Genomic DNA, 25,019 nt, shown 5'->3' with positions numbered 1-25,019 from the left:
CCTATAACTTTTACTGGACCAGTGGTTCTCAAAGTGTGGGGCGGGCCCCACTAGTGGGGAATAGGGACATGACAGGTGGGGCACGAGAAACAGGAGGGAATTTGTTTTTTGTGTCTATTTTTAATAATGCCTTTCTTTTTTGACATAAATTCAAAACAAAACAGCCACACCCAAACATAAGTGTCATAAACAGACCAACACATGAATTAAAATAACATCTTGATCCAGCGGACCGAGATGGGAAATGTAACGTGGAACCAAAATACGAAATCAGGTGGGGCTTGAAAATTCCCCACCTCCAAAGTGGGGAATGACAGAAAAAGTTTGAGAACCACTGGTCTAGACCCATCCACGTCCCTGAGGAGAAAAACATGATGGAAGACACGATCCATCCACCGCACCTGACGCTTGTCAGGTACAGCTAGAACACTTCAGCCCCTACCTTTTAGCCAATTAAAATGGGCAACCCCAACCAAGCTGTGGGTTTGGTCACACCCCATCTTGCTGAGCTGAGGTGGTGGGATCATGTTCAGTTTGATTTCTCACATTTAAAAAAGTTACTTTTTCTTTAAAAGAAAGAAACAAGTTGTTGGGAAATTAACAATCAAAAGTGTTTGTGGTAGCCTACATGCATTACAATCCTATATTGACCGATTACAGAAATAGAGATGGGGATGGAAATGTTCCTTTAGTCTTCCCAACAGTCTCACTCTTCAACACCTCAGCCAAAACTTGCTTTCTGATATTCTTTTGGAGACAATATAGTGTCCTTTGAATTTTTGTATTGGTAAATGTTCATGTGTTATTGAATAACGTAGGTTGAAGGGTGGGGGTGCACTGGAAGAGAAAGTAAGCTTGTTTTTATGAAGACCAGATGTTGAAACTGTCCTGTCAATCTCATGGTACTAGTTTACTCACTTAAAGAGTTTTTTTATGTTGCATTATTGAATGGGGAAGCCTGACCTGAAGTGTGGAGGTTTACTGCCACAGTCCAGCTTTCTCTTCACACTTCCTTGTACGGTTTCATAAAGCAGTGCATTGTGCATGTATGCAGCAAGGCAAGATACTCAAATTTCCACCTTACATTCCCAACTCATGTTTGTCTCTGTTCTGCTCCTCTGAGGGTAATCCAAGAAGCAACAGTGTGCAATGGTTCATCTTGCTGAAACATTGGCCTTTGTTTAAGTGTCTGTCAAGTTTGGAATGTCAGTTACTTTGCAGTACTTTAAGGTTTACAGACCAGATTACTGAATTTAAAATAAATGAAGATGGAATGGCATCATTGGAAATACCACTTTAAATTTCCAAAACATTGGATTAACCGTTTTATTATCTGAATGTAGGACAACATTCCTGTCCCTGTACAGTTGTATGGTGGTCAACAGTCACACCCATATTGTGTGGTGTCAAAATGAGCTGCAACTTCACAAATACGCACAACCTCTTCACAAATACGCACACACTCACACACACCAATAGGCCAGAATACGCTGAGCAATGAACCATGTATTTTGTCCGCAGGCAATTGGCACATCTGGATATCTCCTGGCCACCGCTGCAGGAGACTACTCTCAATACGTCCAATGGCACAGAACGCTCTGCAGTGGTTTCAAACAAGTCTAAAACAAGTGATTTTTTTGGTTAGGCTATAGCTTCAAATGGCATTGTCATTATAGCCTGGAAGCCAGCCCGAGAATTGAGGATGACTCAGGCTACTGTCCAAACCCTATCTCCATCTTTAGGCTATCTGTAGCTTATTGTAATTTCTTTCCAAATAAATTATACTCTTAAATGTTTATTGGGTTTTCCCTAGCAAACTTGATGGTTTTAAATTGTAGTGTGGTGTAAAAGCTCACGTAGCCTAGGCTATGAACACCTAACGCTTCATAGGCTACCTCAACACCTGAAAAGCAACCCGCCCAGAAATTCCGAATCATTCCACGTAGGAAGCGGAAGAATGGGGTATTTTCCCTGAGCGCAGCGCAGCTCTCGCTCGGGAAACATCGACCTGTGGAATTCTCGGCATCTCGTGAAATTAAACTTCATAGCCTATAGGCTACTTTAATATAACTAGGTTGATGACTCTTCGCTTTTATACCATCCTTTTACTCTTTAATTTTTTACCTACTGTTTAAATTACTTTTGACAACTTTGACATTGTGCTTATATGAGAAAACAGGTGTAATTTGCTCAAAATGTTTGAGTGTTGTCTGTCGGACGAAGACAGAGAACGCGTCAGAATTCACAAAGCGATTGAGAGACAACTTAACCGTGACAAAAGAGACGCGACAAAGGAGTTAAAACTTCTGCTTCTTGGTAAGTAGCCTATTGTGTGTGTGTGTGTGTGTGTGTGTGTGTGTGTGTGTGTGTGTGTGTGTGTGTGTGTGTGTGCTTGCATGCTGATGGTAGTTTAACATTCTTTCATAGGCTAATCATTGGTTATTTTAACGTCATCAAACCTCTTTGGTTTGGTTAGGTAATTTTAGTGTTTATATGAGTTTGAGTGTTTATAGTTTGAGTGTTTATGCCGGCATGTGTAGCCTACACTAGGCTACACATACCGGCAAGGATTTCACTTCCACTAACAGGTTGAAACTTTATCTCTTAGGTAGGCCTAGTATGAGTGTCGGAATAGCCTACACTAGCCTTCTTTCAAATAGGATCTCTTACAGTTTGTTGAGTCCTAACCCATTCACAGAAGACACATACAAATGTATGCAAAGCAATTATGCTGTTATGAAAACCACAAAAGACTGTTTATCCTGTCAGAGTTTTATACGTTTTATAGGCCTACTGAAATAGCCTAAGCCTTTTTAATTGTTATTGTGAAGAAAGCAACTAATCATCTTTTGAATGATTTCAGAATAATTATTGCAGTCCACAATTATTTATGTTAGTACATAAGCTCAGAGAGAGAGAAAGAAGATCTGAGTCAAGACAAGTTGACCTGATGAAGCTTTCCTCATTCTTTGACATACAGTCAAACTGATCAAGTGGTCACTATATCTCTGATTATACTATCCTCATTTTGCCGAACCTGTTGAGCATGTAGGCAGGTTCCAGAGACAAAAACCCTTAGTGGAGGAATAGGGGCCATATTTCCCGCATATTTAGCATAGTTGTGCTGGTTAACTGAGATACAGTGTGTGAGTTCGCGCATTAGCTGTCCTCCGCAGATCTGTCATCAATGGAAGGCCCTTGACTCATTATTGTTGGCAGGTAGGCCTATGCTAGTGCATAACATAACATATAACCACAGCACAGGTGGTTATAACAGTCTCGGTCTGTTTTATTACGATGTTGACTTCAAAGAGAAATCACTGTCGTGAAATATTCAAGATTATTACTCTTGGTGAAAAGCCTCTTTAACGGCCTGGCTTGGCACGTATTGTAGCGAAAGAATGTGGAGGCACAGTGAGCGATGCGACTGTGAGACACCAGGGGGCGTTCTAACCCTCATCCTCTTCGTAGGTCTACCAGTAAGCCTGTACATAGTGGCTTGCAAAGGCATACATCCTCCTTGAAAGTCATCACCGTTCCCTAGTTTACAAAAGATACTTACACATATTCTTCCAATCAGTATTTCCATTATGAGCATGCTATAGTATACGTTAAAAAGCTAAATAAGTTGCTAGTTTAATAATAGTTTTTTATTCAGTGAACAATATTCACTTGATATCATTAAGTCACCTTAAATATAAATACTTGAGTTACTGTTACTCAAATATTATAGCTTAAATTGATTGAGTAAATGAATGAAACATTGTAAGGTAATCCGTTTCCTCAAATATGTTTTGTTAGTTTGTCTGTTTGGGTTCACAGTGATATGTAAGTCATTCCACCAACTAGGAACCACAGACAAAAAGAGTCTTGATTATGATCTCTCGCAGAGAGGCTACACTAAGCACATAACTGAAGCATTCCGTAAAACTGGTCTAATTTCCAGATCCAGTAGTTGTCCTTTAGGTCAGAGTGAGGAATATTTATTTAACATAACACACAGTACATGTTCAATGTGAACACACACACACACACACACACACTTTCCTCTTTCTACTTTTTGCACCAATTTTATTTTTTATTTATACTTTTTCTCTAGGAACAGGAGAAAGTGGAAAGAGTACTTTCATCAAACAAATGAGGATCATTCATGGAGCTGGCTACTCCAACGATGACCGAAGAGGCTTCACCATGCTGATCTACCAGAACATCTTCCAGAATATCAAGGGTCTGATCCAGGCCATGGAGACCCTCAAAATCTCATTTGTGGATGACAACAATATAGTAGGTTTTCTTGTAGCTTCCACCACACATCCATTACTTACATCCATTATTTTGAAATGTCAAGGTACTGTGCTTAAAGTGTGTGTGTAGTACCACAGTACAAATGATCTGCAAGCAGACTACTATGCAATGTGTCTTTACATAATGTAATCACTTCACACCACTAGTGATAGAACTCAAGAAAGGTGTTTCTTTGCAGCAATATGCTCAGATGCTCAGTGGTGTTCAGGCTGAGTCACTGACCAGTCTGGAGCCTCAGATGGCTGCCGCCATCAAGCGGGTGTGGGCAGATCAGGGACTGCAGCAGTGCTACGAGCGACGAAGGGAGTTCCAGCTCTCAGACTCGGCCAAATAGTAAGCTTTCACTTCTCATTTCTCTCACACTCAGATGGCAAAAGTAGGAGTGTTTTTTTTCTTTGCACCTTGTAACTTCCTTCTTTCCACGCATTTTCTGTGTGTGTGTATGTGTGTGTGTGTGTGTGTGTGTGTGTGTGTGTGTGTGTGTGTGTGTGTGTGTGTGTGTGTGTTTTAGTTACCTGAGTGACCTGGATAGGATATCTGCCGCTGCTTACTTGCCCACGGAACAGGACATTCTTAGGGTCAGGGTGCCAACCACGGGCATTATCGAGTACCCTTTTGATCTCCAACAGGTCATCTTCAGGTGAGCTACTTTAGTATGCCGAATCTATCCAGGGAAATCTGTTGACTGAAGTCACTCCTGTAACTTAGTTGGCATAATAAAGTGAAAGATTTAAGACCCGTAGATCAAATATTCTGATGAGGATGTTGATCTGCACTGTAAGTCGCTTTGGATAAAAGTGTCCAGTGATGTGGTGTGGAATCTGAGAGGCATTGTCTGATTGGTCATCTCTGATAGGATGGTGGATGTGGGGGGTCAGAGGTCAGAGAGGAGGAAGTGGATCCACTGCTTTGAGAATGTGACCTCCCTCATCTTCCTGGTGGCACTGAGTGAATATGACCAGGTGTTATACGAGAGTGACCAAGAGGTGAGGCACACACACACACACACACACACACACACACACACACACACACACACACACACACACACACACACACACATTACAAATGTAACTGCATACGTGTATTACAATATATGTTGTTTAGAATTTGAATAGCTGTGTGAACTGTGATTTGTTGCAGTGTAATATTACTTAATACACTTACACAAAATGTATACAGTTCATTCATAATGTGGTCTTTATGCCTGTATGTCAACATGATGTTAGATCTGACTAATATCATGTCATAACATTTGATAACATGTTCCTCTTTTTTTTACAAGAACCGCATGGTGGAGAGCAAAGCACTATTCAAGACCATCATCTCCTCCAACTGGTTCACAGACTCTTCCATCATCCTCTTCCTCAACAAAAAAGACATTTTACAGGAGAAAATTTTAAAGTCACACCTGGCTGACTACTTCCCTGCATACACTGGTGAGTAGAGCCTCTGCTCTTTTGACAAGTTAAGGCAATGCTACAGTGAACTGTACTTTGAAACTGAGGTTGTCCAGTTTTTTTTCTAGGTCTTTTAATTTTCCGTAATTCAATTTCCCGAAAGTGTAAGGATCAATATTAAAAACAAATCGGATTGAGGAATGTTATGTAGTATTACGATGTCACAAAATTGTAGCAGAGGTAACACTTTACTTGACAGTATCGACATAAGAGTGACATGACACTGTCATGACACATTAACCCTAACCCTAACTTGTTATGACAAAAACCGATTGTCACTTAATAACGTAGGCATTATGTCATAAACGTTTCTGACTTGTTTATGACACGTTAATGACAGTGTCATTTCACTCTTATGTCGAAACTGTCAAGTAAAGTGTAACTGTAGCGGATATCGCCATGGCTGTGACTGTGACTGCTACCAATGCTACTCTCACTGGTGCCATATTGCATAAACATGATCACTACCATGTAGTGGTCTTCTTGTAGCAGGTCTTCTTCAGTCTTGGACACTATGCACTGATATACTTCCACCATGTGATTGGACAGGTCCTAAGCATAATGCTGACAGTGCTCAGAGGTTCATTTTGAAGATGTATGAGCAGCAGGACCCAGACCGTCTGAAGTCCCTCTACTCCCATTTCACGTGTGCCACTGACACGGAAAACATTCGCTTTGTCTTCAGTGCCGTCAAGCATACAATTTTACAGAACAACCTGGAGATGTTCAACCTTCGCTAGCCAACAAACTCCAACAGAGTGGCTACTGATTTTAGGACAGGGTGACGCACGCACGTGTGTGTGTGTGTGTGTGTGTGGTGTGTGTGTGTGTGTGTGTGTGTGTGGTGTGTGTGTGGGTGTGTGTGTGTGTGTGTGTGTGTGTGTGTGTGTGTGTGTGTGTTTGTGTGTGTGTGTGTGTGTGTGCGTGCATGCATGTGTGTGTGTGCATGCGTGTGTGTGTGTGTGTGCATGCGTGCCTACGTTCGTGCATGTGTGCATGACTGTGTGCCTGCATGCGTGCGTGCGTGCGTGCGTGCGTGCGTGTGTGTATGTGTGTGTGTGCAGATGTGAACACGTGTTTGTGTGTTTATGTGCTTGTGGCTTGTGTAAGGGAGAATGTATGACATGGGTTCTTTATTGTATTGTATTTATGAAAACATTTGTCTCATTGTTGCTATAACTGCAGACTGGTGCCAAGAGTGGCTTAAAGTGGAAACTGGGTTTCCGTCATGCTGGTTTGCACATTGACATCTGCTAATAATGTCTGGCCGGCTGATGAGGGTCTATAGCTTCAATCGGTGCAGTGTGCACAATTCCGCCAACACCGACGGACCTGTATCGACTGATGTACAGTGTCTGAGCTGTTGGGAGATAGGTTGCTCTACTGTTGCCAAGAAGCACAGTGTAATAATCAGATATTTCCATAAGGAGATGCAATCCTGGGAGTTAGGGTTTAGCCTCTAGATGACTGGATCTAATAACACAGTTTCACCTTCTTTCTCCTTACACAACGGCAACCTAAAGACCTAGGACTGACAATGCCAGTGTCATTTGCAACTCATTATCAAGCATTTTCTTAAGTAGAAGTTGATAAATTTTGCACACTGTCTAAGTGAGCAAGAGTAGTGTGTAAATGGTTTGTGTAGTAGCCTAGTGCAATTTGTTCAAACCTGGGATGTTCAATAAGAAACATACGGTCCTGACCACTCATAACTGCTGCCCAGAGAAGACACACTAGACTCCTGCCTGTCTGCCTCTTATCACTTCTACTGTATTTGCTGAGATTCTAAGGACTGATTTGACCTTATCTGAAAAACAGATGTTCTCCACTATTATGTACAATTCTCAAGTTTATGTGGCCTCTCTCTGTAACCCAACTTAATCTTTTAAGTGTTTGAATGGGACTGTATGTCTGTAACTCATGCACATTGTTGCAGTTATTACAAATCCCTCTGAAAACATTGTGTTAAAATATGTGTTTGCATTCTGGTTGTGAGTAGCTGCAAAGCCTTGAAATGTCTAGCATTCCTTTCATGTGTCAAAATGAGGAAGTGAGCAAGGAAATTTTCACAATGATTGAGAATGTTTGAGAATGTTTGCAAAGAGAAGGATTGTGAAGCTATGATTGGTAGTTTATTTTACTCCCTTTTTTATTGTATGTTTTTCTTTTCTTCATATGCTTTGTGAAATAAATTATTACCTGTGAGTACTGAAAAGTTTTTGTTTTCTTGAGCTGTTCTGTCTCTTTCTCTGTGAGTGAAGCGTACACCTCCCATAGATTAGCAATATGAATCACCTATCCTTTGCTGCTCATTGCCCATCAACAATCAATTCAGTAAAGGTTGTCTTGCTCTATTTACTTAATATCTATTATCTAATATATTTTATATGTATTTTGCATCATCTTAGCTTTTGTGATATGTATGTTGCTTTTTGAATATATTCTCTGCTTTACTTCCAATAGAGCCTGGAAGTGACAGGGACAACTTGCGGACGGTTTCCTTCTCTTCAGCTCATATACTTTAGCCTCGTTTGTTGAGGTGTTGGCCCTGTCATCATGGAGATGACCTTTGGACCAAGAAACAATTGTGTGCATCAGGTTGGAACACTCCTTCGCTTCCGGTTCTAGAATATCCAGATCGGGTATCAAGAGGTGAGTTGATTGAACCCAAATGAAAAACTGCTGTGCTTGACCCTGTTGTAATCTTGCGCTTTTGATTGTGACTGACTGTTGAAGACAAATTTCATGAAGGGAAAATCTAACAGCAAGGCAAAGGCTGACGATATAGAAAATCAGCGTTCCTCAACAGAGAGACAACTTTGCTGATAAGCTGCTTGTGTATAATGCTGAGGTGTTGTTGATTGCGTCTTGTGTTCTCTGTGCTATTTGTGTGCCTAACATTTGCTGACTAAACACTGCAGAGCTGCTAGAGCCCATGGTTACACATTATTTGCATAATGCCAACAGACAATGCTATAGCTGGTCAACTGATCGCCAGCTAGTTAAATATTATCCACCATGGCTGAAAATTTGTGTGTTAACATGCCAGATTTACTGAATGAAAACACAGAGCAAACATTCAGCATTTGGAAGCCATTTCAGGTCGTCATTATAATGATCTCATGTCAAACTAATGCGGGCTCACACAGGTGACTTAGGGGAGAGGATATTATCAGTGAAATGATGCATTTACTTTCTCCAGTCTTTTCTAGTTCACCTGTTCCCTTAAAGCTGTCAGGCCCCTACCGCCCCCTCCCTTCCCACCACCTCTTGACTCTCATCCTCTCTGTCAGAGTGGCTCAGCATCAAGGTAGCCGTGTGTGTGTGTGTGTGTGTGTGTGTGTGTGTGTGTGTGTGTGTGTGTGTGTGTGTGTGTGAGAGAGAGAGAGAGAGAGAGAGAGAGAAAGAGAGAGCTGTTCCATGGGACTCGCCTATCCGTAACCATCCCTAGTCTACACACAGGAGCTCTCTCCCCACTTCTAGTCAATTGCTGGAGATCCACCCAGCTGTGCGGTGAGGCTTAGTCAACCTTATTCAGCTGCACTGCACAACCCACCCCACACCCACCCCCTACCCCACTCTAACCCCCACCCACCCCACTCCAACCCCCACCCACCCCACTCTAACCCCCACCCAATCCCTACTCTATCCTCCATCCTTTCTTTCTTCCTTTCTCTCAGCAGCTGCGCTCCAGAGCCTGTGCCTTTCTCTGCCCCATGCAGAGAAGAGAGAGCGAGAGAGAGTAAGGGAAAGAGGAACTGAGAGAGAGAGAGAAAGAGAGAGAGAGAGAGAGAGAGAGAGAGAGGGATAGAGCTGTTAGCCCAGCCTCCCTTATTTGGTTCCTGCCTTGGTCATGTGATCTCAAAATGGTGGAAGCTGAGGGCTGTTTGTGAGCCGAGCATCTCTCCGTCGACGGGAGCTCGGGAGAGGGGCCAGGCAAGACGGCCGCGCTGCCAAGCTCGCGCACACCTCCATGTTTCCGTGACCGTGACACAAGAGAGGAAGGCTGTTAACTGAGACCTGAGCTGTCAGGAGTGAGTGCCATTTTATATCCTCCTCTTCCTGTGCAGAACTGATGTGAGCCTGTGTTGTTTTGCCTTACCAGTCTGGCAGAGGCTGAAAGATGCTGTATTTCTCTTCCTGATGGAGGATGAGAGTTGGAGTGAAGGAGAGAGAATGAGAGAGAGAGAGATAGAGGGAGGGGGGGCAGGGGTTTTACAGTGTGGTGGAGTGTGTTCATTTGGGTGTTTATCGGGGGATGGGTGAAGGGCGGTAGTGCTAGGAGCAGAATGAATGTAAGGGCGGGTGATGGTGTTTGTGAGAGGGAGCTCTCATCCACTACGACATGTGCCATGGGTCATAACTGGAGCACCTGAACAGCAGAATTTGAATGGGCTTGTTATGTTTTATTTGCATGTGTCTGGAGTGTTTGTCTTGTCTGTGACACAGCGAGTGAGTGAGTGAGGGTGGGAGTGTGTGGACGTTAGAGTCGGCAGGATGAAACCCAAGGGGGAGGGGGGGGGGGTGGCTGAGAAAGGCAGATGACATAACTCCTCCCTCCCTCCCCCTCCCTTTCATCCCCCGTTTCTGTCACTGCCCCTCCCCTACGACAACATCACTGGTTTGACTGTAGGGATGGATGGATGGATTGATGGTTGGATGGATGGATGGATTATTGACTGAGAAAGATGCAGAGATCATTCCCTTGTGTCTCTCTCCATCCCGCTAGCATTTCCACCAACACACATCCTCATCCTCTTTCTCTCCCTCTAAATCCCTCTCTCTCTCTCTCTCTCTCTCTCTCTTTTTCTCCCGGCTCTACTCTGGTTCATTGTTGAGATCCATCTGGCAGGCTGTTGTGTGGATGGAAATCCGATCCTGCCAGGCAGGCAGGCAATGCTGCGTTTCCGGCGCTCACGTGCATGTGTCTATTTGCTTGGGCGTCTGCAGGGGCGTGTTGTTGTTGCGTGCACTACTGGTCTGCTTTGGTGCTGTAATATTTATGGATTGTAAATTAAAATAGTTATTTATTTTGTATCCTGGACAGAGATTTCATCAACGTCTGTGTGTGTGGATTACGACAAATATTTGGAGGTAGTACAGGTCTGAATATTTATTGGGTATTTCAACATGCATCATTTGTCTTTAGATATTTATGTACAGAGAATGTAATCATGTATAGAGAATATCATGGTAGCTGTGTGGTCTATATCATGTATACATAATACTAATACTGAAATGCTAGTTAACCCTTAAAGGAGTGGGTTTTTGAACATTCTAACATAAGATTCCGTTCTGCAACAATTCAAGGTTCTAAAATTCTATGTTGAATTCAATGAACTCAGATATTCCGTAGAACGTTCATTTTCCAACATTCCCGTACGCCTTTAAAGCCATGCAAAGATAAAAGTTTCATTTACAGATACATATATCTTTGTTCTCTCAGATCATGTCGATTTTAACATTTTACATGAAACATTAAAATAATGCCTTGTCAGCTGAGATAAGCATCACAGAGTTCTTCTGCAGATGACAAACCATCCCTAGACTAGACTAGACTAGATCAGCAACTGATCATGAACCAGAATGATTGCATGTCATGCTTTGGAAATGGTATATATTCTATACAGGCCCTTAGCAAAGTGACAGGTATAAATGAGTTTTGATGCTTTTTTTAGTTGACCTGATTGTGCAGATTGTGGTGCAAGCATGGTGACAACTTGCAACTTACCCTTTACGTTAGTTTGGCAATTCCACACAATCTTGGATGGTGAATGAGTAGTATTCTCACGCCGTGTGTGTACTGACTGACTGACAAATCATAAGCACATCTGTAGAGGAGTGCCACTGCCAGACCTACAGCGTGTTCTCATCAGGTAGTTATGTTTGATGGTCAGTTAGCCGTAAGACACAGAGAGCAGCTGTATAGGAGCTTTGAAAAAGACAGAAGAGTTTATAAAGGTTAACACGCTGTTTTGAAGAAACCGCTAAAGGGGCTCTGTCTTGTTGCTATTACAGTATTTCTATGTTTGTTGTCTTCTGAGGAATTGCATTTTATTTATTGAAGCCTTTGAGGGAAGGAGATGCCCTATCTTTTCACCTCCTGGCGAGCAGTGTTTTATGCCTAATAATAACAAGACAAACCTTGCCTTTCTATACTCATTCTTGCACTCTTTGTAATAGCCCAAAGATAAAACGTAAACCATTTTATATATCCCCAAACAATTTGAGTAGCTGCAGCACTTTGAAGTATGAAGTTGAAAGGAAGATATCTGTGACTTCTTAAACCTGTCTGTGGCACTGGCACCCACTGTGTAAAGCAGGAGACACATTTGTCCTCTCAAACCTTTGATGTTTTCCTGAGTCCTCTGTCCCATTGTGTTAAGTGCTGTGTTTGACCGTGTGTGTGTGTGTGTGTGTGTGTGTGTGTGTGTGTGTGTGTGTGTGTGTGTGTGTGTGTGTGTGTGTGTGTGTGTGTGTGTGTGTGTGTGTGTGTGTGGTGTGTGTGTGTGTGTGTGTGTGTGTGTGTGTGTGTGTGTGTGGTGTCTGTCCACAGGTCCCCCTAGGTGCTGGGGTATGGACCAGCCCTCTGAACGCAAGATGAGCTCCGAAGGGGCAGAAGGCAGACCAGGTAAGAAACCTACTTGTACTTACACACAGAGACACAGTGATATACACTGTAAATATAACAATGTTAACATCTAATTTCTGGAATTGTAGCGTGTTGTTTCTACGCTAACCTGGAAGTTTAGTATAGAATGATCATGATTGGTGATGAAGTCAGCATCTTCACTTTCCAATGATCATTGTTTTTTCCATGTCCAGCACCGCCCACCTCCTTGCCCCTGCAGGGTGGGGTTGCCACGTCCCAGAGGAAGAAGCTGTCTGCCCCCCGAATCAGTCTGTCTCTGGACCAGAGTGAGGATGATGTCTTTGATACGCCTGATGACCTAGACATCAACGTGGATGATCTGGACACTCCTGATGAGGCGGATATCCTGGATTACACCGACCATGAGATGGACTGGGATGGTGAGGGATGCAAATGTGCACACACACACACACACACACACACACACACACACACACACACACACACACACACACAAACACACACACACACACACACACACACACACACACACACACACACACACACACACACATGCACATGCACACATAGAAACCCATGGGGAGTGTTCCTGCTGAGGTCATATGCCATATTTGCCTTCACTGTACATAGCATAGTTTGTACAGTGTGAACACACACACACACACACACACACACACACACACACACACACACACACACACACACACACACACAAATGACTAGCACAAGCAAATGTATGTAATCCTTCTCCACACTGTCCATTATTATGCCATGATGACATTTTGCACTACACACTTCACACAATGCGCCTTTAAGGTTAACAAAAAACAAACAAACAAAACAAAACAAAACAAAACCCCTAAAACCCCAAACCTGTCTCTTTCCCCCCCATCAGAGCCCATGGCGAGCAGCCGAGGTGCGGGCCGCGAGTCCATCCAGCCCATCCCCACCACCAGCGCTGAGGAGGAGCAGCAGGATGCCAAGCTGTGGAGGACGGTGATCATCGGCGAACAGGAGCACCGCATCAACATGAAGAGCATCGATCCCTACAAGAGGGTCATCTCCCACGGAGGTACGCATGGACATACACACACACACACACACACACACACACACACACACACACACACAATTTGAATTTTATTTGAATCCACCAATCACATTTCGGTTACACTTTACTTGACAGTATTAACATAAGAGTGACATGACACTGTCATGAACATGTCATAATCAAGTCATAAACGTTTATGACAACACTTCTGTCACAAGTGTCATTCGGTTTTTGACATAACAAGTTAGGGTTAGGATTAGGGTTAGGTTAAGGGTCAGGGTTAGGGTTAGAGGTTAGGGTTAGGGTTAGAGTTCATGTGTCATGACAGGGTCACGTGTTCATGACAGTGTCATGCCACTCTTATGTCGACACTGTCAAGTAAAGTGTTACCAAAATGTCTTTACATAAAGGATTAAAATATTCATATATAAAGCATTGCCTACGCCACACAGCAATCACAGCTGATATGCGGCAGAATTTTGCCAGCTGTTTAGACCTTTCTTTTGATAGGCCTGCCAGTCTTACTGACAGTCAGTTTGCGGACATGTCCCAAGCTGCCAAATATTAATGCCACAGCATAGCCTAGGTCAGGGGTTCCCAAACTTTTCCATGACAAGGCCCCCCAAATACCACTAGGTTCTGGCCAAGGACCCCCTTGACGTGTTATTAAACCCATCGACAATACTACGGCAAATGTAAAAATACATTAAGCTAATCCTAATAATTATTTTAGCCACAAGCACTTCGCGATGGAGCATACAGTGTGTAAAAATTGCATTTGGGGCTTTCTGCTATATGAGAGTTATCACTCTACTATTATTCCCAGTTATTATTATAATGAGAAATATAATGTTCAGATATGTGACAAATTATTATAATGGCATTGTATAGCAACCATTTTTCTTTCCAACTTGCTGAGGCCCCCCTGGCACCCCCTCGCGGACCTCACTTTGAAAACCACTGGCCTAGGTCACTGATCTTTGCAAGGAGGGCTGGTATTTAGTCATTGTTTCATATAAGGCTATGTCCAAATGCAGATCAGACAACCTATTTCAAGGACTAGCATCTCCTTTCTTTCTCTATCCAAGAGCACAACATCAGGGGTGTTAGGGATGTTACAGCACACTTCATCAGAGCTGTTGAACCAGTCTGGTATGTGACTGAGTGTTTGTACATAGGCATATTTCAAGATGTTTAAGATTTTAAATTGACCTGGTTTGGATACGTGGGCAGCGATACTCACGCACGGTAGGCTACTGCACACACACACACACACACACACACACACACACACACACACACACACACACACACACACACACACACACACACACACACACACACACACACACACATGGCCAAGCCCGTGCAGCACAGTGCATAAATCTCACACCTTGGCCACAGGTGATTTTTGAATAAGCAAAGTGGTTCATCCAAAAATGTGCCCACTCAGAAGAACAAAAGGCTTGTGTACACACTCACAGTAGCACAAACAGGAAATGTTTACTCATCATTCCCCATTTTTCAAGTTTGACTATAAGTGTTTTGCATAACATACTTACAGACTGTGTGTCTGTACACAGCTATAAAAATGAATTGGCCTGCCATCTTTAAAATACATTCACTGATCCCTAACAAATGCACAAACGAAACTACATCTGCTCTTCTTCCCCATAGGCTACTATGCCAATGGCGTCAATGCCATCATCGTATTCGCTGCCTGCTTTCTGCCCGACAGCGACAGAGAGGACTACCATGAGGTCATGGAGAACCTTTTCTTGTGAGTGAGAACCGCACCCTTTAGACACTCCCTGTCTCTGTTACGCAGAAGCTTTTGTCCTCATCAACGCTCCCGGTTCTGCTCCTGTTCTCCTCCCTTCCACTCCTCTCTACCCTCTGGAACTTTGATCTAATGTCACGTGTGTGTGTGTGTGTGGGTGTGTGGGTGTGTGTGTGTTGTAACGTGGGTCCCTCTCTAGCTGAAGGAGGTGTGGTGTGATTGTGAGCTCTTTGAGATGTGTTTGGGAATTTCGGAGATATAGGGCCCTTGCATGTTCACTCAGAGTTTTTAAAGCAACGGTTCTCACAAAACTGGATCACCCCTGAAGAAAAGGTCACAGAAGTATTCTTAACAGTAAGTGAGCAAGGGAAATGTGGAATGCTGCAGCCGGTCTTGTTTCATAGTGCTGTGCACTGTGTAGTTAAAAAAAGATCGAAAAAGAAACATTGATTACGAAAGAGCTCTAGTTCTGATAATTTCAGGATTGAGATAAACTTTATTAGAGTGGAATTCTATATTCTATATTCTATGCACTATATCAGATGTGCTATGCAACACAAGTACAACTCTAATTTTCACAGCTAGGAAGACACTATTCAGTATTCAGCAGTATTGGATGACTCAGACTGTGCTTCTGGGGTTAATTCATAGTCATTGTTAACTCTTTCATTGCTATCTGCACTTGAGAAATGCCCTTAGGACTCTGCAAGTACATATTTTTAGCCACAGGAAATTGGTGTCTGAATTGCACAGTTACTTCTATTGTGTGTTACAGTTACTTCTATTGTGTTGTGCAGTGGCGGGGTATAAGAGAGGAAGGATTTTGGATATGGGGCAGTCTGCTGCAACAGCGATAACAGCTTTAAAAAAAAACTGAAAACTGTCTCTGGCCTGTCTGGTAGCTCTCAGCTCACATCTCACCTAATGTCATTCCTGGGCGGCTGCTTTTGGTGTCTCTCTGGTTTCTCTGCAGGAATCTTTTTCTTCTAGCTTACACGCACACACAGACACACACACACACACACACACACACACACACACACACACACACACACACACACACACACACACACACACACACACACACACACACACACGTGACTCACTCTGGCTGGGTAGATATGGAGCTGTGTGAATCTAACCCCTGCCTGTACCTGAGCTGAATTCAGAGCACAATAGTAATACTATACTATATATAAACAGAATAAATACAGACTGTTGGAATACAATGCTGTTGGAAGATTCTCCTGTGATACTTCTGCATGCAAAGCTATCCTGATAAGCTAAATAGGGAACTTACATTACATAAGTAGTAGAGAGGAAGTGCCTGTGGCCTCTGGGTTTAGATTACTGTAGTTTTATTTTCCTTGACAAGAAAAGTTGTCACATTGGTTTTTAAGCTGCCGTAACCACCCACAAAACCACACACAAGTCTTTGATGTTTCCCATTGCTGAATTGTCCAAATATATTCCAGTATTCTTCTCATTTCCACTCACAATAGCTTTATTTTTTGAATATAGTGAGGGTTGCAGAGGGATTTGTGTAAAAAGAATCACAATTTACTATGAGGCAGAGTGTCGTTGCCATTATTTTATGAGCTCTTGTTTCAACACACACACACACACACACACACACACACACACACACACACACACACACACGCACACACACACACACAGGCATGCAAACACCTTCAATGCAGGCACGTGTTTGACTTAAAGTAAGTGTGATGTTGCTTTAGTGCTTGCTCTCGGGGGTTCAGGGTCTGGACTCTGTGAAGCGCTTTGAGACAATTTCAATTGTTTTGGCACAATGTAAATAACACTGCACTGTACTGATGTCTCAGGAGGGAATGACCTGTGCTGACCTGTGCTGTGCTGTGTATACGTCACTTGTGCAGGTATGTGATCAGCACGTTGGAGCTGATGGTGGCTGAGGACTACATGATCGTCTACCTGAACGGGGCCACTCCACACAGGAGGATGCCTGGACTGGGCTGGCTCAAGAGATGCTACCAGATGATTGACAGGAGGTACAGGAAGCCAGTTATGAAGGGGAAGATATATACATTTATATGCTCTAGATCAATAGAGCAGTTTATAGCTGCTAGATGTTAGAAATACATATTTGTGTTGATTGGTATGTTTATTTGTATATTTGTGCACTTGTTTGTTTGTTTGTCTCAGACTGAGGAAGAATTTGAAGTCCTTCATCATTGTTCACCCATCCTGGTTCATCAGGACTATTCTAGCAGTCACAAGGCCATTTATCAGGTATGGCTGCTAGCTGCTGATTTAATTTCATCTCTATGCATGCCAACTATGTTTGCTTTGAAAGTTTAATATGTTTTTTGTATATTAGTATTTACAGAATATATCAGTTAAAAGCTGAGAAAGTAAGGATGTGAACAGAATGTGTACAGTACAGTAAACTGTGGCATTCTAGTGAGAACCAGTACTGCAATATCCCTGTCTCAGAGAGTCACTTGAATTGAAGCTGGCTACCATAGTTACTCAGGTTTCTGGTTAGCTTGCATGGATTGAGATGGATTTTTCAGCTTGGAAGTGCTAGCACAGCGCAAACAACACTCATAGAAAGCACTCATGGGATTCAGATGCTTCTGTAGTAGGCTAATCGATGTGTGTGTGTGCGTGAGTGTGTGTGTGTGCGCTCACGCATGTTTTTACGCATGTGTTTATGTGTGCATTCATTGATTCTCCACAGCACCAAATTCAGCAACAAGATTAAGTATGTCTACAGCCTGGCGGAGCTAGAAGAGCTAATCCCCATGGAGCATGTGCAGATCCCAGAGAGCATCATCAGGTGAGGGCGCTAACGCTAACTCGGGCTCCTGCCCCTGCTATGGCCCAGAACGCTCCTGGGCATGTGTCGCCTCACATATACAGTAAGAGCTACACGAGATCCCTGGGAAAGGTCAACAAATGATCTCAAGGCACCTGAATATTATTTTCTTCTAAGTCAGATACAGTTAGGTATGTAAGAAAAATATAAAGTATGTGCTTGTTCACTGAAAATGCTTGTTTCAACATACACATCATGTTGTTGGTAGGTATGAGTTAAATGTAAGTCTGACTATAGGTCAGATATGACAGATTTGGATCATGATGGTCTACCCTGAAGCCATGTTTGGCATTCGAGTTTGTATGGCTGCTTGCAGTTGCTTACAGAATGGCACTATTGTGAGGCAACAATGAGAACCGTCAATTAGGGGTTACCCTAGATGCCTCTGGTGGTGGCAGTGGAGTTGAGTTGCACTTAAAAGGCTGAGACACCTGACCTGTGTGTGTCTCACTAACTCACACACATGCATGACATGCATTACACGTATACTTTATCATAAAGATTCAATAGGTAGGCTATCAAATTTTCTGAATAATCCACTAGAGTAAAACGGTTCAGCAATCTATTATGAATTTGACACGTTCAAGGGTACAAATAACATTGTCTTTTCCAAATGAACATAAACTGCTGATATGGAACAACACTTTGCCAACTGTTTGGCTTTTGTTTTACAATGCAAATTCCACTGACCGACAACCTATATGACCTAGGCTACCTAACACTAACAGCCTGGCATTTGTATCCAAGGTTCTCAATGGCAGACATCAAAGGCTGGTGTTTTAGAGATTTTGTGCAGTAAGAGGCTTCCATAGATAGACCAAAAGCGCATAATACTTCAAACAAGGTGTGATTGCATACCAGAGAAGGTGTTTGCAGGTTAATTAAACCATTCAGAGCAGACAGTAGTGTGTTTATAGATCTTCTTATCCTCGGGGATCTGAGCCGCTGTGAGGTCGTAGTCCCGTGCTCACACACATACAAAGTACAGACACACAATCTCTCTCTCTCTCTCTCAAACACACACACACACACACACACACACACACACACAAAAACACACACATTCCTATCAGCTTTTAGGTACTTCCTGTCAATCCTGTTTGAAAACAGTAAGTGATCCATCTGGCACTTCACTGATATCTGTGGTGCTTAAACACACATTTATGCCATATTTTTCTGTGAAGGTTTCAAGTATTCTCTTTCGTAGAAGAGAATAAAGATGGGGTAGAATGTGAAGTTTCAGCCAGCACTTGTGTTTTTTTCTTGAAGAAATCACTTTAGGTGTGAATGTGTCAGTCACACATGTGGTTCTGCGGATAGTTACCATAGAAACCGCTCTAAATGTGACTACAGATTGGACGTGTTAACTAGAAACACTGTTGGGTTTCGTCTCTGAATAATACCTCTTGCTGCTCTAGATGTTTCGCTTTATTTCCAGTCATCATTGCCTGGTTAATACTCTGGGTTAAGGCATAAAGCAGTAACCTTGCATGGCGTGTTTATTAATTTGTTGTGCATGTGATTGATTTGGTGTGCATGTGAGTTGGGTTGTCCACTGGTGTCCTTACTCCCTGTCCTTTCCTTTGCTTTTCTCTGTCCTCTCTAAGACTCGATGAAGAGCTAAAGGAATCTGCAGAAAGTTCCAAGTAAGTATTACTGGGGGGGTCTCGGTTCTTTGGTTTTTTCTTCTCTTTTCTGGCATGATCTGATGTATCGTAGATCTTAGTAATAAAATAGAACAGTAATGTGGGCACTGCACTGTTGCATGGTAAAATCTTGACCCTATGCTTGTGGTGTTAGTTGCTTTATATGCTGAAGACGTTCTTCTCACTGATCAGCCTTGTTGTGGAGCTATAGACTTCCCTGCTGCATGATGGTGAATCTGCCCTCACCAAACAACACCTTGCCACCCTTCACCTCTTTGTTTTAGATTCAATAGCTTCCTCCAAGGATCTGAAGGACCGCCAGCAGAACCCGAGTAAGATTTCCTGCACCCCTCTCCTCCAAATCACAGCCTCCCAGCTCGCTTTCCGGGACCTTCCAGGCTTCCGGTTTCTGTAGCTCGCCCTTGAAGGCAACACCCAATTCACCCCAACTTTATTGCATCTCCAATCTCTAAATCATTCACTCTGGCTTGCCTTTCTGGAAGTTCAGGCTAGTTCTAGTAACATATCTTGCACCCTAACCCCACCCTTGATGCACTGCACCCTGACAGGCTAAACAAAAATAAATCAAGTTGAATTGAATTACATTGACAGAAAGGCTTAAAAGGGCTGCTAAGTATTCCTTATGTATGATTTCTCTTCCTGTGTGCAGAAGTGAAGTATCCAGCATGAGCAGCTCTTGAAGGAGGAGGCCTTCTCGCCTTGACTGGGTCTCCAGAAGGAGCAGAGGTTATGTCTTTAGCCCCAGATTGTTGCTCACTGAAGTGGATGCACAAATCACAACACACACACACACACACACACATTCTCTCACACACGACAAGTCCTCTTATGTTGGCTGGTGTCACACACTGGCTGAGATCAAAACTAGTAGAACACTTCCACTTTGTTAGCGAACAGCATGTAGCATCAGAGGCTAACCCATAAAACATCTTGCTCTCATCCATCGTAAATGGCACTTCAAAGAATCTAGAGGCTACACCAACACCTTGCTTGACAAGGTCACTTTTCAATGCTAAAAAATCAGACCAAACTTTTTTCGGTCAAACAGTAAATGGGTCGTTTTAAATCTTCTCTGGATAGGTTTGTCAATTGTCGTTGTTCTTTGAAATGTGCATGAAAAGTAATCAAAGCAATAATTTTCTTGTAGCATTTCACCCACAGACCTTTGTTTCTTGGTCTATGATTTCACCCTTTAATGCAGTTTCAAATATACAAATTGTTGCCCATACTTTATATCTTTATGTCAAGCCAAAACTAATGTTTGTCATAGATTACTGGACCTACACACAAATACTCAACCCTTTCCTATGAAGCAACTCAATAAGCTCAGTCTCAAACATTGCATCATATGAAGAAATTGTGACAGTGAATTCCTTGGTGCAGCTGCCAATTTAGCTGGTAAACAAAGCTGGATTAATCCTCCCTCTCCTCACTGGAGTTGTCACTGACTGTTGTGGTGTGGTCACAAAACCTGTATGTATGTATGTGTATGTGTGTATGTGTATGTATGGTCAGCAAGAAAGGTCCATGACTTTGATCCTACCAGCTTACATGTCAATCACCATCAGCGCAAGGACCATAAATACACATTTCAGTATCAATTGTTTACTTAGCAGAACCATTTGGTCCCAGTAACAGTGTATACCATGTGTAGTGATACGACTAGAACCAGTTGTCCATATACATACTAAGAGCATGCCTTTTTTGAGGTCTGACTTCCGTAAACGTGGTTCCTTTGTCATAGTCCAAAATGTGTGTGTGTGTGTGTGTGTTTGTGTGTGCGCGTGTTTATGTTTGTTTGGAGCATTATCTTGTCTCTCACGCTCCTCCCACAAACAGGAAATGACCTCAAAGGGGGACAGGAAAAAAAAACAGCTGTTAAGCACAATCTTCAGAGTGTGTGTTTGTTTGGAGGTGTGTGTGTGTGTGTGTGTCTGTGTATGTTTCTGTGTGTGAATGCCACTGCATGTCCCCTTGTAGACGATGTCAGATGTTTTGGTCCTTTAGTTTAACAGAGAAATGATGAGCAACGACGAGTACTTGGGACCCAGTGGCCTTCTCCAGCTGTGTGTATACAGGCGTGTTGTAAAATAATGGAAAGATATATCAATAAATACTGTTCTAATCTAAACATCCAGCATTGATTATTTGTGTTTTATTTCAATGTAGCCTATATCAAGTGTCCTAATCACTAATCATTAATCCCACAAATGATGAACTCTGAACAGTGGTATTCATTTTTTATTACAATAAACAAACAAAAGGATATGCTCTCACAAAACAAAAAAAAACTTTTGACAGCAAACAAAAGAAACAGCAATTCTGCCACACCAGATCATATGAAAACGTTCGAAACTTTACAGAGGAGCTGTCAATGTTGCAGCAAGTACATGTATGCTCACACACAGGAAAAGTACATGAAAACAATCCCAAAGCCAAAGAAAGCTAAAATGAGTTTCTGCAGTCCATGTTTGGTGGACTATCGTGTTAAATAAGGCTGTGCGAAATGCCGTGTTTTGGACGGGCACATTCCTGAGAGCCTCTCCTCACACCATCTGTGGAGCGGTCGCCTGAGCCTGCTGATTATCAGCGAAAGGATCCGCCCTGCAAAGAGAAGATGTGCAAGTCTGGGGTTATGACAACAAGAGGCTTTCAACAAGAGAGTATTTCAGCCTCAGCCTCTTGAAAGGTTAGACACGTTAACAGAGGATAGGTCATAACGTAACGGTAACGGTGATAAGGTTAATTATTTCAGTATACAGTACATTGAATAAAAACATGCTATAAAAATGCCAAGTGAAATATTACAACCCCAAAACAGAAAAAGTTGGGACGTTGTGCAAAATGTAAATAAAAACAGAATGTCATAATATAGAAGTCTTGTAAACCCATATTTAGCAGCAAAATGGACATAGACAACATATCAAATGTTGAAAATGAAAATTTGGACTATTTCATGGAAAGTATATGTTCATATTGAATTTGATGCCAGCAACATGTTCCAAAAAAGTTGGGACGGGAGCATGTTTACCACTGTGCTGCTTCACCTCTTCATTTAACACAATTTTGTAAATGTTTAGGAACTGAGGAGACCATTTGCTACAGTTTTGAGTATAAAATTTTGTCCCATTACTCCCCGATAGGATTTCAGTTGCTCAACAGTATGGGGTATTCTTAGTCATGCTTTTCATTCCATTATGCACCTAATTTGACAATTCTGGACTGCAGACATGCCATCTTAGCACATGGACTCTTCCTCTATGGAGAAACACTATTTAAATATGTGCAGAATTCATTTTGGCATTGTTTTCCTGAAATATTCAAGGTCGCCCCTGAAAAAGACATTGCCTGGATGGCAGTATATGTTGCTCAAAACCTGTATACATCATTCAGAATTGATTGTGCTTTGCCAAATGTGCTTTCCCATGCTGTTGGCACTAATGCTCCTCCACACCGTCATAGATGTTGGGTTTCGAACTGAGCACTAAAACAAGTTGGATAGGTTGGATACGTGGATAGGCCCCCTCCTCTTTAGCCCAGATGAGTCCATGATTTCCAAAACGAATGGCAAACTTTGATTGGTCTAACTACAGGACCTTTTTCCACGTTACCACCTTATGCATTGTCTCAGTGCCTTATTCATTTAGGGTATACAATGTGGATGATGTGGTCTTATAGATAGGGATAGGGATAGAGAGAAACGCACTTTCGATTCCTCTGCATGTCTAGTATATGTGAAGAAATTGACAATAGACCCTTTCAACAATAAAAACAAAAACAGTGCTTGAACATTCTATTTGTTTCCCAATCTACTTCCTCTGCATTAAGATAACATATGGAATGTTAAAACGGAAGCTTTATGGGGCCAACTATGATGCTGATAATGGAACTCTCTTGAAAGGGTCCATAAAGCTGACTTGACTTGACTTGACTTCATCTGTTTACCTGAATGTGTAGCTCTCATCATCATACTCCAGCTCGTCCTCATTGTCATCACCCAGCTGCCCGTAGCGAAACTTCCGGTACACCGTCCCGTCTTGCCCCATGTACACAATATCCTCATCTTCATCCTCGTCATCATCGTCATCCTCTGCACGACCTTTCGACCTGTCACTCAGGTCCACCAGCTGCTCCTCCCGGAAGCGACCCCCAGATGACCCTCCCTGGAACCCCCCTCCTCCTCCTCCTCCCGCGCTGTAGGACTCGGAGGAGAAGGAGGTGGCGCCTATACCGCCGCCTCCGTAGCGGCTGCTGTTGGACAGCTTCTCGTAGCCGCGTCCAGGGGTCGCGTCGGGCTTTCTGGGCCCCTTGGCAAGGGAGCGGCGGACGAGGACGACCACGGCGCCCAGGCCCAACAGCAGCAAGACGCAGGTGGTGATGAAGAGCGCCAGGTTGCCACGCTCTTCGTCGTCGTCATCATCCTCGGGCTCATTACGGAAGGCGAAATTGGTGCTGAGGATGCACTCACCTGCAGGAGGAGAGGCAGTGGGCGAAGAAGAAGAGGATGCTGATGGTAACCATGGTGATGATCATGTAAATGGTACAGATGTTACTATGGGATGGCCCTATGAAGATGACTGAATGTCATGCCCTAATCAGACTCTCGCTATTATCTCCCCCACACATAAGGTGCACTCAACAACATTTAAACAAACGTAAGACTGTAATACAGTCCAAATATTAGGGGTGGGAATTGTCACAGTCACTGAGGCAACTATCATGATATTTGGGCCACAATATGATATTGTGATTCTTTACATTTTACGATACAGCATAGTTTTGCGGCTCTCCCTCAATTGTACCTTTGGTCTCGGTGCAGTTGCAGCACTCCTGCTGCCGTGAGGCTCCGTCTCCGTCTCCCCGCCGTCCGCCTGCTCCCGGGTGCAGCAGGGCAGGCAGCGGCCCTCCACCGTCAGGATGGACTGGCCCGGGCACAGCGTGCAGTTATGGGGGCCCGGCCCCCGGCACTCCAGACACGAGTCGTGGCAACGCTCACACCTGTCACCTGAATGCTTCTGCATCAGGCATCAGAGGTCAAAGGTCAAACGGAGACGGGGATTGGAAACTTGGCGTAGTGATTACAATCATTCAAAGTTGTTAATAACATAGTTGTAACAATATTTACGATAGCTGTTGCATTAGAGATGCTTTATAAAACCTTAACCATCAAACTTGTGGCTGCAAACAACAACAATACAGTATGTTTTAAAAGAGGTATTGCGAGTGCATGTTATGTTTCACTGTATGTGTTGTGCAGTGGCCATCCATCAGAAAGGGAGA

General features: G+C 43.0%; 3 protein-coding genes across 7 annotated transcripts in view; 2 read left to right on the top strand and 1 right to left on the bottom strand.

Annotated features, from left to right (window-relative positions):
* Positions 1–1,982: 1,982 nt before the first annotated feature.
* LOC125304114 (guanine nucleotide-binding protein subunit alpha-14-like) lies at positions 1,983–6,601 on the top strand. Of its 2 annotated transcripts, XM_048258144.1 has the most exons (8): positions 1,983–2,074; positions 2,180–2,316; positions 4,100–4,284; positions 4,484–4,638; positions 4,817–4,945; positions 5,162–5,291; positions 5,591–5,744; positions 6,315–6,601. In XM_048258144.1, the coding sequence occupies exons 2-8, from the start codon at positions 2,196–2,198 to the stop codon at positions 6,503–6,505; spliced, it is 1,065 nt and encodes a 354-aa protein (XP_048114101.1). In that variant the 5' UTR covers positions 1,983–2,074; positions 2,180–2,195; the 3' UTR covers positions 6,506–6,601. The 2 variants fall into 2 exon arrangements, with proteins under 2 accessions (XP_048114101.1, XP_048114100.1); XM_048258143.1 differs by having other exon boundaries at positions 1,983–2,316.
* A 1,761-nt stretch (positions 6,602–8,362) lies between these two features.
* prune2 (prune homolog 2 with BCH domain) lies at positions 8,363–21,870 on the top strand. 4 transcript variants are annotated; one of them, XM_048258140.1, is made up of 11 exons: positions 8,363–8,417; positions 12,322–12,396; positions 12,591–12,797; positions 13,274–13,450; positions 15,107–15,209; positions 17,111–17,242; positions 17,397–17,483; positions 17,935–18,033; positions 19,680–19,718; positions 20,003–20,050; positions 20,389–21,870. In XM_048258140.1, the coding sequence occupies exons 2-11, from the start codon at positions 12,342–12,344 to the stop codon at positions 20,417–20,419; spliced, it is 978 nt and encodes a 325-aa protein (XP_048114097.1). In that variant the 5' UTR covers positions 8,363–8,417; positions 12,322–12,341; the 3' UTR covers positions 20,420–21,870. The 4 variants fall into 4 exon arrangements, with proteins under 4 accessions (XP_048114097.1, XP_048114098.1, XP_048114099.1 ...); XM_048258139.1 differs by lacking the exon at positions 8,363–8,417 and adding an exon at positions 9,566–9,799; XM_048258141.1 differs by lacking the exons at positions 8,363–8,417; positions 20,003–20,050 and adding an exon at positions 9,561–9,799.
* Positions 21,871–23,680: 1,810 nt separating this feature from the next.
* The window catches only part of pcsk5a (proprotein convertase subtilisin/kexin type 5a), a 38,585-nt gene continuing 37,246 nt past the window's right edge, over positions 23,681–25,019 (bottom strand). Inside the window, 3 exon segments of the mRNA XM_048259247.1 lie at positions 23,681–24,207; positions 24,542–24,581; positions 24,584–24,754. Of these exon segments, the coding sequence (XP_048115204.1) occupies positions 23,681–24,207; positions 24,542–24,581; positions 24,584–24,754 (738 nt within the window).

The sequence above is a fragment of the Alosa alosa genome, chromosome 12, assembly GCF_017589495.1.
Source record: "Alosa alosa isolate M-15738 ecotype Scorff River chromosome 12, AALO_Geno_1.1, whole genome shotgun sequence".
Classification (NCBI taxonomy): Eukaryota; Metazoa; Chordata; class Actinopteri; order Clupeiformes; family Clupeidae; genus Alosa; species Alosa alosa.
The sequence above is the reverse complement of the archived record's forward strand: the minus strand, read 5'-3'. Positions and strand labels throughout refer to the sequence as shown.

What these genes read in the sequence shown, in the direction of transcription:
- LOC125304114 (XM_048258144.1), top strand. Translation starts at nt 2,196, where the DNA reads ATGTTTGAGTGTTGTCTGTCGGACGAAGACAGAGAACGCGTCAGAATT. An exon ending in GTTAAAACTTCTGCTTCTTG is followed by an intron (nt 2,317 to 4,099) that starts GTAAGTAGCCTA and finishes CTTTTTCTCTAG; the next exon opens with GAACAGGAGAAAGTGGAAAG. An exon ending in CTCCAACAGGTCATCTTCAG is followed by an intron (nt 4,946 to 5,161) that starts GTGAGCTACTTT and finishes CATCTCTGATAG; the next exon opens with GATGGTGGATGTGGGGGGTC.
- prune2 (XM_048258140.1), top strand. Translation starts at nt 12,342, where the DNA reads ATGGACCAGCCCTCTGAACGCAAGATGAGCTCCGAAGGGGCAGAAGGC. An exon ending in GTCACAAGGCCATTTATCAG is followed by an intron (nt 17,484 to 17,934) that starts GTATGGCTGCTA and finishes GATTCTCCACAG; the next exon opens with CACCAAATTCAGCAACAAGA. An exon ending in GAATCTGCAGAAAGTTCCAA is followed by an intron (nt 19,719 to 20,002) that starts GTAAGTATTACT and finishes TCTTTGTTTTAG; the next exon opens with ATTCAATAGCTTCCTCCAAG.